The sequence below is a fragment of the Salvelinus namaycush genome, chromosome 25 (genome assembly GCF_016432855.1).
Source record: "Salvelinus namaycush isolate Seneca chromosome 25, SaNama_1.0, whole genome shotgun sequence".
Lineage (NCBI taxonomy): Eukaryota > Metazoa > Chordata > Actinopteri > Salmoniformes > Salmonidae > Salvelinus > Salvelinus namaycush.
This window is the reverse complement of record NC_052331.1, coordinates 19,224,222-19,238,762: the sequence shown is the minus strand read 5'-3', so window position 1 is coordinate 19,238,762 and position 14,541 is coordinate 19,224,222. Positions and strand designations below refer to the sequence as shown.

Below are 14,541 nucleotides of genomic sequence, written 5' to 3'. Positions count from 1 at the left end.
AAGAAATTCAACGATATTGAAAAAATCCAGGCATTTATACAGTGCATTCAGAAAGGATTCAGACCCCTTCAATTTTCCATATTTTGTTACGTTACAGCCTTATTCTAAAATAGATTAAATTAAAAAAAGGTCCTCTATCTACACACAATACCCCATAATGACAAAGCGAAAACAGGTTTAGACATTTTGACAAAATTATTACAAATCACAAACTGTAATACCTTATTTACATACAGTGCCAGTCAAAAGACATATCTACGCATTCAAGGGATTATCTTTATTTTTACATTGCAGAATAATAGTGAAGACATCAAAACTATGAAATAACACATATGGAATCATGTAGTAAGCGAAAAGGTAATAGTAATATTTTGATTTGTTTATTTGAGATTCTTCAAAGTAGCCACAATTTGCCTTGATGACAGCTTTGCACACTCTTGGCATTCTCTCATCAGCATCATGAGGTAGTCACCTGGAATACATTTCAATTAACAGGTGTGCCTTGTTAAAAGTTCATTTGTGGAATTTCTTTCCTTCTTAATGCATTTGAGCCAATCAGTTAAATTGTGACAAGGTAGGGGTAGTATACAGAGGATAGCTTTATTTGGTAAAAGACGAAGTCCATATTATGGCAAAAACAGCTCAAATAAGCAAAGAGAGCCCATCATTACTTTAAGACATGAAGGTCAGTCAATGTGGAACATTTCAAGAACTTTGAAAGTTTCTTCAAGTGCAGTCGCAAAAATCCTTAAGCGCTATGATGAAACTGGCTCTCATGAGGACCACCACAGAAAAGGAAGATCCAGAGTTACCTCTGCTACAAAGGATAAGTTCATTAGAGCTAGAAATTGTAGCTTAACCAGCATGGCTACCACAGCATTCTGCAGCAATATGCCATCCCATCTGGTCTACGCTCAGTGGGACTACAATTTGTTTATCCACAGGACAATGACCCAACACACATCCAGGCTGTGTAAGGGCTATTTGACCAAGAAGGAAAATTATGGAGTGCTGCATCAGATGACCTGGCCTCCACAATCACCCAATCACAACCCAATTGAGATGGTTTGGGATGAGTTGGACCGCAGAGTGAAGGAAAAGCAGCCAACAAGTGCTCAGCATGTGGGAACTCCTTCAAGACTGTTGGAAAAGCATTCCAGGTGAAGCTGGTTGAGAGAATGCCAAGCGGGTGCAAAGCTGTCATCAAGGCAAAGGGTGGCTACTTTGAAGAATCTAAAATATATTTATATTGATTTAACACTTTTTTGGTTACCACATGATTCCATATGTGTTATCACATGGTTTGGATATATTCACTATTATTCTACAATGTACAAAATAGTAAAAATAAAGAAAAGCTTTTGACAGGTACTGTAAGAATTCAGACCCTTTGCTATGAGACTTGAAATTGAGCTCAGGTGCATCCTGTTTCCATTGATCATCCTTGAGGTGTTTCTACAACTTGGAGTCAACCTGTGGTAAATTGAACTGTCTGGACATGATTTGGAAAGGTTCACACCTGTCTAAATAAGGTCCCACAGTTGACAGTGCATGTCAGAGAAAAAACCAAGCCATGAGGTTGAAGGAATTGTCCGTAGAGCTCCGAGACATAAAAAGGGCAAGGGGTCTGAAAAATTTCCAAATGCACTGTATATAAAATCCAGTCCTACTTTATAAAAAGGCCTTTTCAAAATCTGTTATAAATACCAGGCCTGGTTTCTTAGATGTTTCATGTTGTTCTATTATTTCTAGTAGTGTTTGTACATTATCTCCAATGTATCGTCCATGTAAAAAACCTCTCTGAAAAGGATGAACAATACCTGCTAAAACCTTTTTAATTCTGAGTGCTATGCATTTCATTAGTATTTTTTAGTATTACCATCACAAAATTGAAGAGGCTTCCAGATCTTTTTTTTCTATATTTGCAATCTGGGTCTTGTTTTAATAATAGTGAAACCAGACCTTCCTGCTGAGTACCTGACAGAGTACCATTTCTATAGAAGTTAAAACATGCTAATAATGAGCTTTGAGTATATCTAAAAAGGCTTGATACTTACAGTTGAAGTCGGAAGTTTATATACACCTTAGCCAAATACATTTAAACAGTTTCTCAATTTCTGACATTTAATCCTAGTAAAAATGCCCTGAGAGAATGATTCATTTCAGCTTTCATCATATTCCCAGTGGGTCAGAAGTTTACATACACTGAATTAGTACTTGGTAGCATTGCCTTTAAATTGTTTAACTTGGGGCAAACATTTTGGGTAGCCTTCCACAAGCTACCCAGAATAAATTGGGTGAATTTTGGCCCATTCCTCCCAACAGAGCTGGTGTAACTGAGTCAGGTTTGTAGGCCTCCTTGCTCGCACACACTTTTTCAGTTCTGCCCACAAATGTTCTATAGGATTGAGGTCAGGGCTTTGTGATTGACACTCTATGTTCTATTTTTGTTTCATCAGACCAGAGGACATTTCTCCAAAAAGTACCATCTTTGTCCCCATGAGCGTTTCAAACTGTAGTCTGGCTTTTTTATGGCGGTTTTGGAGCAGTGGCTTCTTCCTTGCTGAGCAGCCTTTCAGGTTATGTCGATATAGGACTCGTTTTACTGTGGATATGGATCCTTTGGTACCCGTTTCCTCCAGCATCTTCACAAGGTCCTTTGCTGTTCTTTCTATTGGGATTGATTTGCACTTCTCGCACCAAAGTATGTTCATCTCTAGGAGACAGAATGCGTCTCCTTCCTGAGCGGTATGACGGCTGCGTGGTCCCATGGTGTTTATAATTGCATACTATTATTTGTACAGATAAACATGGTACCTTCAGGCGTTTGGAAATTGCTCCCAAGGATGAACCAGACTTGTGGAGGTCTACAATTTGTTTCTGAGGTCTTGGCTGATTTCTTTTGATTTTCCCATGATGTCAAGCAAAGAGGCACTGAGTTTGAAGGTAGGCCTTGAAATACATCCAAAGGTACACCTCCAATTGACTCAAATGATGTCAATTAGCCTATCAGAAGCTTCTAAAGCCATGACATCATTTTCTGGAATTTTCCAAGCTGTTTAAAGGCACAGTCAATTTAGTGTATGTAAACTTCTCACCCACTGGAATTGTGATACAGTGAATTATAAGTGAAATAATCTGTCTGTAAACAATTGTTGGAAAAATTACTTGTGTCATGCACAAAGTAGATGTCCTAACCGACTTTTAAAAACTATAGTTTGTTAACAAGAAATGTGTGGAGTGGTTGAAAAACAAGTTTTAATGACTCCAACCTAAGTGTATGTAAACTTCCGACTTCAACTGTATCTCTACCGGTATGAAATCAAGCCCTGAGGTTTTCCAGACTGATCGGATTGATAGCCTCAAAGTTATTCCTCTGTAATTTGGCCTTCACACTGTTCTTTTTGTGCATTTAAAAAAAATGCATTATTTGGAAAGAGTTCCTTACAGTAATCGTCATTCAGAGGGTGAGGATGAGACGTAAAAGTAACAAATATTCATCTTCTTCTTAAAATATAATTCGGAGAATGATAGTCTTTAGTAACGAGTTTCTGCCAAAAACATAGGCAGCGTTCCTGTGTTGGCGATTCAGGAAGAATTTGTTGCGTTTTTCTCCATATTCTATCGTTTGCTTTATTTTTGTAATAGATTAAATTAGATCATTCTTAAATAAGTTCCTCCAGTTCTTCTGGTTTTTCCTCTAACTTGTTTTGTATCTCTTTTTATTGCCATCTACCTGTACTATTAGTTTGTATATTTCCCTTGTCTGTCTTGTTTCTTTAGACAGAAACATGTTTTTTTTCTTCTTACGAATATTGAATTGAATGACCTCTGACGGTACATGTAACTTCTTTGTGATAGGGGGCAGCATTTTCACTTTTGGATGAATAGCGTGCCCAGAGTGAACTGCCTCCTACTCTGTCCTAGATGTTATTATTGTTACTATTGGATAGAAAACACTCTGAAGTTTCTAAAACTGTTTGAATCATGTCTGTGAGTACAACAGAACTCATATGGCAGGCAAAAACCTGAGAAAGAATCCAAACAGGAAGTGAGAATTCTGAGGCTGGTTGATTTTCAACTCATCGCCTATTCAAATCCCAGTAAGATATGGATCTGTTTGCACTTCCTACGCCTTCCACTAGATGTCAACAGTCTGTAGAATGTTGAATTTAGCCTCTACTGTGATGTGGGGCCGGATGGGAGGTGTTTCAGTCAGTGGTCTGGCAGAGTCCCAGTTCTTGGTCACGCGCATTCCAAATGATATCGCCTTGCGTTCCATTACTTCTGTAGACACAAAGGAATTCTCCGGTTGGAACGTTATTTAATATTTATGATAACATCCTGAAGATTGATTCTCTACTTAGTTTGACCAGTTTATTCGACCTGTAATATAACTTTTTGAAATTTTTGTCCGATGTTCGCCTGGGTCTGCGCGAGCGTTTGGACATGTGTACTAAACATGCTAGCAAAAGTAGCTACTTGGACATAAGTCATGGACATTATCAAACAAAACAACGATTTATTGTGGAACTAGGATTCCTGGGAGTGCATTCTGATGAAGATCATCAAAGGGAATATTTATGATGTCATTTCGTATTTCTGTTGACTCCAACATGGCGGAGAAATGTTGTTATATCTGAGCGCCGTCTCAGAGCGCCGTCATGTTTAAAAAAAAAATTGACACAGCGGTTGCATTAAGAACAATTGTATCTTTAATTCTATGTAAAACATGTATCTTTCATCAAAGTTTATGATGAGTATTTCTGTTATTTGACGTGGTTCTCTGCAATTTCTCCGGATATTTTGGAGGCATTTCTGAACATGGCGCTAATGTAAACCGAGATTTGTGGATATAAATATGCACATTATCGAACAAAACATACATGTATTGTGTAACATGATGTCCTAGGAGTGTCATCTGATGAAGATTATCAAAGGTTAGTGATTCATTTTATCTATATTTCTGCTTTTTGTTACTCCTCTCTTTGGCTGGAAAAATGGCTGTGTTTTTCTGTGACTTGGCTCTGACCTAACATAATCGTTTGGTGTGCTTTCGCCGAAAAGCCTATATGAAATCAGACATGTTGGCTGGATTCACAACATGTGTAGCTTTAATTTGGTATCTTTCATGTGTGATTTAATGAAAGTTTGATTTTTATAGTATTTTATTTGAATTTGGCGCGCTGCATTTTCTCTGGGTTTTGGCCAAGTGAGACAGTAGCGTCCCGCCTAAACTCAGATTTTTGGATATAAATATGAATTTTACTGAACAAAACATACATGTATTGTGTAACATGAAGTCCTATGAATGTTATCTGATGAAGATCATCAAAGGTCAGTGATTAATTCTAACTCTATTTCTGCTTTTTGATACTCCTCTCTTTGGCTGGAAAAATGTCTGTTTTTCTGTGGCTATGTACTGAGCTAACATAATCGCAAGGTGTGCTTTCGCCGTAAATCCTTTTTGAAATCAGACACTTTGGCTGGATTAACGAGAAGTTTATCTTTAAAATGGTGTATAATACTTGTATGTTTGAGGAATTTTAATTATGAGATTTCTGTTGTTTTGAATTTCGCGCCCTGCAATTTCACTGGCTGTTGGTTAGGTGGGACGCTACCGTCCCACATATCCCAGAGAAGTTAAAAGGTATCCCAAACAATAAAGGGATTTGCTGAACCTATTTTGCACTGAATAAATTCAGTAATAAACTATTAGTTAAGAAAAAATTGTCCTCCAGTAGACTTAGATAAAATTTCCGATATCCCTGTCCACGTGGAAATTCTGTAAGAGTTACGTGAAGGCCAATTAGATGATGGTCCGATCGCATTCTGTCTCCTATCAATACCTTTGATGCAAGAGAGAAAGAAACAAAGTAGTCAAGACGACTAGCTTGATTAAGTCTCCTGAACAATACATCTTACAGCTGAGATTACAATTGGTGTTATTCCCCAGATAATTTTTGGTCTACAAATGTAACGTGGGCAAAAAGAGTTGGCAAAATATTAACAGAGCTGTACACTATTTGGTAAATGTTTATTTTAAAATTGGCTCATTAGCAGCCATCAAACTATCTAATTTGGAATGCGGTCACTGGCAGCATAAAAAAACAACAATGGTGAAGTCAATGGTGTGAGGTCAGCTGCTTAATTAACTGTGCCCTGTGATTCAAACCCAGTATCAGGAAACCCCATCATTTAGCTGGGTTACTCACTACACTAAACATATACAATACCGTCACATGCAAACCATACCACGCCAATCCTCCTACAATTCTCACTACACAAGTTGTTTTGTTTTAAGCCTGTTCCATCCCCCATCCATCTTCCTGTGTTTGCAAGTGAATTTTTACAAATATTGTCTGATAACATTATGTAAACGCAACTGACAAATTTATTGCAGAATAAATGTGCGTCACAGTTTGGAATTTAGAACTTGAATAATTATATTTCTGGAGTCTATGAAGAGAGTGAACATAGGATTAAGTTTGCATTGGCATGCATTTCAGACAGTGAGTGGACAGATGTATTGCTCAAATAAATGCAGAATGCACATTGCAATGTAAGAAAACATCAGAAGTGGATCCTTCCTTAATCTCTCGTGGACAGACTACGTAAACATTACTGGTACTAATTACGCAATATTTTAGTTCTGGGTTAACTAAGATTAATCCTTCCTCGGTGTTCAGCCCTTTGTCAGCATTTACCCATTCATGCTCACATTTAATAACAGAAAAGTATTTTAAGTTGAAAACATCATGTTGAGACCCTTGCAGTCCTTCAGAAAAATCAACAGAACGATTCAGTAAAATAATACTATATATGTTCTGTGTGTATGTAAATAGAGTTCGGAAAGCAGGACGATCCAAATATAACACCCAAACACAGCGTACAGTTATTGGATACCTTTACAATGATCTGTTTGACCTCATCACAGCCATACAATCCATACCCTGATCACCACAGGATAAATGAACAATTTCAGTGTGTCATCCACCGGTTGATGACACAAGCGTCGCCCCCCCCCCCCCCCCCCCCCCCCCGGGTATGCCCCACAATGCAATTCAACATTCCAAAGTTACAACGCCACCCACTCCTTTGAGATCAGAGAACCCTGCAAAAACACACCTACAATCAAAACAACAACCCCCCCCCCCCAAAAAAAAAGAAGCCGCTGCGTAAATACAGTACAGTACATACCATATATCCCATAAGACAACACAGCCCTCTCTCAATACTGCTGTTGGTTCTCCTGTACGCCTTTTTACCAGGGTCAATGTGGCCCTTGTTCATAGACCATTCACAACCTGGAGTGGCATCTTTACGATCCACTCTTTGTCTCCAAAACCTCCCTCCCCAAGCCAATCAGATCTCCAGCAGGGAGATGTGCTGGAGTAATTGTCAGGGGACAGAGGCATGGTTTCTGTGGCCTTGCGGTGGTGCTCTGACGCTGAAGAGCAACAGTAGGGGTATTTCTTTGGATGGGATTGGTAGCAACGGCTAGAAGGATGTGAAGGCAGCTATAAAAGAAGTTTGCTCAAGGCCTGGCATCAGTTGTAACAAAAATAAGCCTGAGAGAACCCAGCCTGTGGTCACAAGAATGCTGCTTTATATTCTCAAATTCTCACTCTGTTCTCAGAGGAGCTGCTGAATAGCCATCACGCTCACCAACCAAGGTTGGCTTGCACGATAAGAGCATTTTTTTCTGATCCAAGAACAATGTTCTTGTCAAGTGGATTGAGAGTTAATACAATGTCTGTCTTCTACTGTACCTCTTTAGCAACCTCTCCCACAAAGTACACACTGGGATGACAACGGTCATACTGTAGTACCTTGACTGTAATCTTTGTGACCCCCTCCTCATTCTCGTACTCCTCGTGCTCAGTGACGCCTTGGGTGAGGTTGGTGTAGTTGGCCAGCTTGTTGAGGAGAGAGGACACCATGGGGTTGCTCTCAATCTCTTCCTGTCAATAAGAACACGACAACATAGAAATCAGGACACCATGGCATTGAAGACATCCAAGTATACAACAAACAAACACAACACATGTTTGGATGATATGTAGTCTACAACAACATAATCCAGGTAAGCATTTAGCTCCCACTTTAGATTAAGTGGCATAAAATGTATGTGGTAATTAATTACATTATAATATCAAACGCATTTACATGTGGTATACCTCAAAGAGAGCCATGTTCTTGCCATCGTAGTAGTTTCCTCGGTCATGGTCAGTGTTGTTGATGAAAGGGCTGCTCTCTCTGGGAGTGTTATCTCCTGGGAGACAACAGAAAACGTGATAGCGTAAGATAAAACAAACCTCTACTGTACAATGGAAAAAACAGATACCCAAACACGCTTCAGCCCAGCTTAAACAAAAAAAGGGTGCTCGACTAAGGGACTTGAAAATCCAAAAAAAACATTCCTTACCCCAGGATACTTCAACTGGTGACTAAGAAGGAGAATAAAGAAAAAGGAGCATTTGACCCCTGTTTCTGCATAAATCTTATAGATTTATTGATGGGACAAACAAACAATAGGCTTACGTTTCGGCATGAATCACCTTCAGCAGAGCCTTGAGCAGGAAAAGGGTTGGAGTCACCAATATACCCTTGCATTGGAGTGTCCCACTAGTCATGTCAATCAAACATGTCAATAATGTCAACACTGTCAGGAGTAGCAACTACAGGTTATTCATACAAGAGTATGAACATCATTCAAGATTCCAACATATACATTCCACTTAAATAACAAAAGAAAGAGAAACTAAGAAAAATGCATTTACAAAAAAGATGAGAAAGAGAGCTGTTCATTCAGACCCTTTGGCTTGACGCAATCTAAGCAGTCGAGCCAAAGTGCCTCTCTCTAACAATTTCTTCACAATATTGCCCCCTCTGGAGGTAAGAGAAACTTTCTCAATTCCCCATTATTTTAAGGTTGAGGCTGACTCGCGTACAGTGGTGGAAAAAGTACTCAATTGTCATACTTCAGTAAAAGTAAAGATACTTGAGTCATTATCTATTAGGGTAAAAGTGAAAGTCACCCAGGAAAACACTACTTGAGTAGAATCTAAAAGTATTTGGTTTTAAATATACTTACAGTCGGAAGTCGGAAGTTTACATACACTTAGGTTGGAGTCATTAGGTTGGAGTCATTAAAACTTGTTTTTCAACCACTCCACAAATTTCAAATATAGTTTTGGCAAGTCGGTTAGGACATCTACTTTGTGCATGACAAGTCATTTTTCTAACAATTGTTTACAGACAGATTATTTCACTTATTCACTGTATCACAATTCCAGTGGGTCAGAAGTTTACATACACTAAGTTGACTGTGCCTTTAAACAGCTTGGAAAATTCCAGAAAATGATGTCATGGCTTTAGAAGCTTCTGATAGGCTAATTGACATTGGATGATATGTCAATTGGAGGTGTACCTGTGGATGTATTTCGAGGCCTACCTTCAAAGTCAGTGCCTCTTTGCTTGACACCATGGGAAAATCAAAAGAAATCAGCCAAGACCAAAAAAAAAAAAGAAAGAAAAGAATTGGAGACATCCACAAGTCTGGTTCATCCTTGGGAGCAATTTCCAAACGCCTGAAGGTACCACGTTCATCTGTACAAACAATAGTATGCAAGTATAAACACCATGGGACCACGCAGCCGTCATACCGCTCAGGAAGAAGACGCGTTCTGTCTCCTAGAGATGAACGTACTTTGGTGCGAGAAGTGCAAATCAATCCCAAAACAGCAGCAAAGGATCCTGTGAAGATGCTGGAGGAAACAGGTACAAAAGTATCTATATCCACAGTAAAACGAGTCCTATATTGGCATAACCTGAAAGGCTGCTCAGCAAGGAAGAGGGGCAGTGTGCAGTGCGATGGCGATGGCATCGTCTGTGGATCTATTGGGGCGGTAAGCAAATTGAAGTGGGTCTAGGGTGTCAGGTAAGGTAGAGGTGATATGATCCTTAACTAGCCTCTCAACAAAAGGACTTGAGTTTCTGTATGTTATCACAATCACACCATGAGTGGTTAAGAAAGCCATGTTTCCGTGAAACGGAGTATGTTACAATCCCTGATGTCTATCTGGAAGGAGATCCTTGCCCTGAGCTCGTCGACTTTATTATCCAGAGACTGAACATTAGCGAGTAATATACTCGGAAGCGGTGGATGCTGTGCTCGCCTCCTGAGTCAGAATAGAAGTACACTCCAAATACCTCTTCCCCACCAGCGGCGTTTTGGAGCAGCCTCTGGAATAACTTCAATTGCCCTGGTAGGTACGAACAAAGGATCCAATTCGGGAAAGTCGTATTCCTGGTCGCAATGCTGGTGAGTTACCGCCGTTCGAACATCCAAAAGTTATTTCTGGCAGTATGTAATAACGCCAAACAAAATCTGGGCTAATAATGCAAGGGGAAAAAAGGAAATCAGTTAATTGAAATACATTCATTAGGCCCTAGAATGCCCTAGTCTATGGATTTCACACGACTAGCAAGATATCCTTTAAAAAAACTGGCCTCACAAATGGGCCTCAGGATCTCGTCACGGTATTTCTGTGCATTCAAATTGCCATCGATAAAATGCAATTGTGTTCGCTGTCCGTAGCTTATGCCTGCCCATACCATAGCCCCACCGCCACCATGGGGCACTCTGTTCACAACATTGACATCAGCAAACCGCTTGCCCACAAAACTACATACACATGCTCTGCAGTTGTGAGGCCGTTTGGATGTACTGCCAAATTCTCTAAAACGACGTTGGAAGCGGCTTATGGTAGAGCAATAAACATTCAAATCTCAGGTAAACAGCTCTGGTGGACATTCCTGCAGTCAGCATGCCAATTGCACACTCCCTCAAAACTTGAGACATCTGCGGCATTGTGCTGTGTGACAAAACTGCACATTTTACAGTGGTATTTTATTGTCCCCAGCACAAGGTGCACCTGTGTAATGATTAGGGCTGACCCCAATTAGTTGACTGGTTGATTGTTTGGTTGTTAGGCTGTTGGTCGACCGAGATTGTTTTAGTCGAGCAGTAACAAATATATATTTGCGCCCATCTCAGTGAACTAAGCCCTTGTGGAAGCCTAGACTAAAAGTCAATTTATGCTTGATCTGAAAGTGTGGTTGGAGCCTCCATATGGAAGGTGTGACACAATTGCGGAGCCTCCAGAGGCATGCAGAGGCCAAATCGAGCTCCATACCGCATCGACATGCGCTTTCCAAATTTTGAAACAATGCACAGGCCTCTGTATAGCTCCGCATTGACATGATTGGTTGACTGTAGCGAGGTCAGTCCAGGTGGGGGCGGTACATCCTGTAGAAAACACAAACTCACTTTCTTGACAAAAGCTCAGCACTGCTCCGCGAAGCGCAAGAAGTATGAATGCCCTGACTTCTGCTGAGGCCGCATCACCGTAAATGCTGCATGGCCAATGCAGACGTTGGATTGACCATGCACCCAGATGCACAATGCACTTCTCTCGCCAATTTGTGCACATTCATTGTTTCATAACTTTATTATATGAATTGTTCACGTTTGATTGTTAGTGTTATTTCAATTCTCCATTACATATATCACCAGTAGTACATTTACTGTTCTTTCCTATAATTTCTAATCTACAATGTTGGTTACGGTCATTTCTATTAATGCATTCAATATTATTATTCCAGGACTCCCGTTATCATTTTAGGAGTGGATAAATTGTAGCATAGGTTGTGCACTCTGGAAAATGTTGCTCCATTTATGAGTTTTGTCAATTTAGCGAATTGTCTTTTGTTTGAGCGTTCCTGTTAATGTTGAGTAAGGACGCACACGCATAGAAGTAGGACGAAAGGCTACATGGCCTGAGTGCAAATGTAGGCATACAGTGAGAAAGTATTCAGACCCCTTGACTTTTTCCACATTTTGTTACATTACAGCCTTTTCTAAAACTGATTTCCTCAATCTTAACACAATACCCCATAAAACAGGTTGAGAAATTGTTGCTTATTTTTTTTAAACTGAAATGATAGATGCACGATATAAAAATCGGTAAGCATATCGGAATAGGCCGATATTAGCTAAAAATGCCAACATCGACCCGATGTCTAGTTTAACAGCGATGTGCAAAACCGATGTCAAAGCTGACGTGCATACCTATATAACGTAGGTAGATTATGTAATGACGCCACGAAAAATACAGCGCTACACGTGCAACACAGCATTCCTAACCTAGCCCACGTCTGCTGTGTGGATCTATTTTGAAGTTTCAAAGGAAGATAACAAAAAGGCCATATGCAATGTTTGTATCATTCAATACCACAAAACCCATAGGGTTAAAACTTGCAAAAGTACTCTACTACCCACACAGACAGTGTGGTGAAGAATGCGCAACAGCGCCTCTTCAACCTCAGGAGGCTAAAGAAATTGGGCTTGTCACCTAAAACACTGACAAACTTTTACAGATGCACAATTTAAAGCATCCTGTAGAGCTGTATCACCGCCTGGTATGGCAACTGTACCACCCGCAACCGCAATGCTCTCTAGTGGGTGGTGCGGTCTGCCCAACGCATCACCGGGGGCACACTGCCTACCCTCCAGGACTTCAGTACCCGATGTCGCAGGAAGGCCAAAAAGATCATCAAGAACATCAACCACCACTGCCTGTTCACCCCGCTATCATCCAGAAAGCGAGGTCAGTCCAGGTACCTCAAAGCTGGGACCGAGAGACTGAAAAACAGCTTCTATCTCAAGGCCATCAGACTGTTAAATTCTGTTAAATAGCCATCACTAGCACATTAGAGGCTGCTGCCTATAGGCATAGACCAGAAATCACTGGCCACTTTAAGGAACGGAACACTAGTCACTTTAATGCAAAATATGTAAACATTATTAGTCATCTCATATGTATATACTGTATTCTATACATCTTAGTCCGTTCCGCTCTGACATTGCTCGTCCATATGTATATAGTCTCAATTCATTCATACTTAGATGTGTGTATTAGGTATATGTTGTGTAATTTGTTAGATATTTCTGCACTGTCGGAGCTAGAAGCACAAGCATTTCGCTACACCCGCAATAACATGTTAATCAATTGTATGTGACCAATAACATTTGATTTGATTTACTAGAGGCTGTGAACAAGCGATTCGGTGGCATTCTCTCTGAGCCTCTTTACTGTGTCGCCACCACGCTCGATGCTATCTACAAGGACCGCTACTTCCATGCAGACAATACACAGGGTTTACGTGAAATGTTAGACACAGCTGGACAAGATGGAAACAGACACAGTGACAGTGCGTACCGAGAAAGAGGACCCACGACAGATGTGCTAAAATGTCAAAAAATCTGTTTTCGCTTTGTCATTATGGGGTATTGTGTGTAGATTGATGAGGGGGGAAAAACAAACACATTTTAGAAAAAGGCTGTAACGTAAAAAAAAAAAAAATGTGGAAAAAGTCAATGGGTTCGAATACACTGTATTAAATGTGTCCATTTTGGGATCAGATGGTATTTCTGATTGGCTTAATGCATCACCACTAATGACCTGTGGAGCTTCTCAAAGTAAGGTTGTTTTCTTCACCTCAAACACCAAGCAAACAAAGTCTGTTTTTACATCCATTGAGAATTACAATAGTTCCTCAATGCATTTGAAAAATCATTCCAGCTCTCTATCTTTCGATAACCACTCAGCGTGAAAGGGAAAAATGTCACACTCTGATCCAGTGGAAATGTTTTAAAATAGGCCTACCTGATTACTTATCAGTGCTTGACTTGGACTGAAATGGGTTTTGGTACTCATTTTGGATGCTGGTACTCAGCTCCAGTGAGCTCCTGCCCAAGTCAAGCACTGCTTCTAATCCCTTGCGGAAATAGCCTACGGCTCTGTCTGTCCCGCGCTCACTGGAGCAGGAAACTCTGAGGGCCTAGAATATTTTAAACGATGTTGCAAGTTTGCTAGGACAATCTTCAGGGCTGGACCCAAGTTAATACAATGTTTCAAGTTCGCTGCATAGAGGACATGTGTAGCCAATGTGATTTATAGGACATTTATTTTTATCAGGATATTTTCTACCTGCAAGCTGCAATGTTTTTACTTGTTGGCTTTATGTAGGCTATTTTTATAGTATTTTATTTATTTTTTAATATCCAAAACATACAATATACTTGCAGTGAAGCCGCGCAACAACTACACCACACCAGTCATCCAACAGACTCCCATTCAGAGCAACACACAGAAGCATCCAGGGTCAATGCCATGCTCGACATCTCCCACAAGGCCAAAAACGGGGACCCGAACCCTCCAAGATCCCCCCACAGTTCCCCAAGAGCTGCCCCTCAACCATCTGAGACCCCTCCCACAGCCCCAAAGGATTTTTTTACATTTTTAAATTTTAATTCCACCAACAAAATTAACTAAAGAGAAAAAAGAAAAAAACAAAGGAAAACAGAAACAACAACGCAAAAAAAGGACATCAAGGACAACTAAAATCATAACAGCAAGGACAACTGTATATGTTTGATTGCATGTCTGGTAGCATTAACATGTGTGTGTGTCC

At 40.2% G+C, this 14,541-nt stretch overlaps 1 protein-coding gene across 1 annotated transcript in view; it reads right to left on the bottom strand.

Annotated features, from left to right (window-relative positions):
* LOC120020325 (solute carrier family 12 member 7-like) overlaps positions 1-14,541 on the bottom strand; it is a 110,835-nt gene that overhangs the window by 36,036 nt on the left and 60,258 nt on the right. Inside the window, exons 2-3 of the mRNA XM_038963900.1 lie at positions 8,181-8,275; positions 7,833-7,964 (exon numbers count right to left, since the gene is read on the bottom strand). Of these exons, the coding sequence (XP_038819828.1) occupies positions 7,833-7,964; positions 8,181-8,275 (227 nt within the window). The remainder of the gene's footprint in view (positions 1-7,832; positions 7,965-8,180; positions 8,276-14,541) is intronic.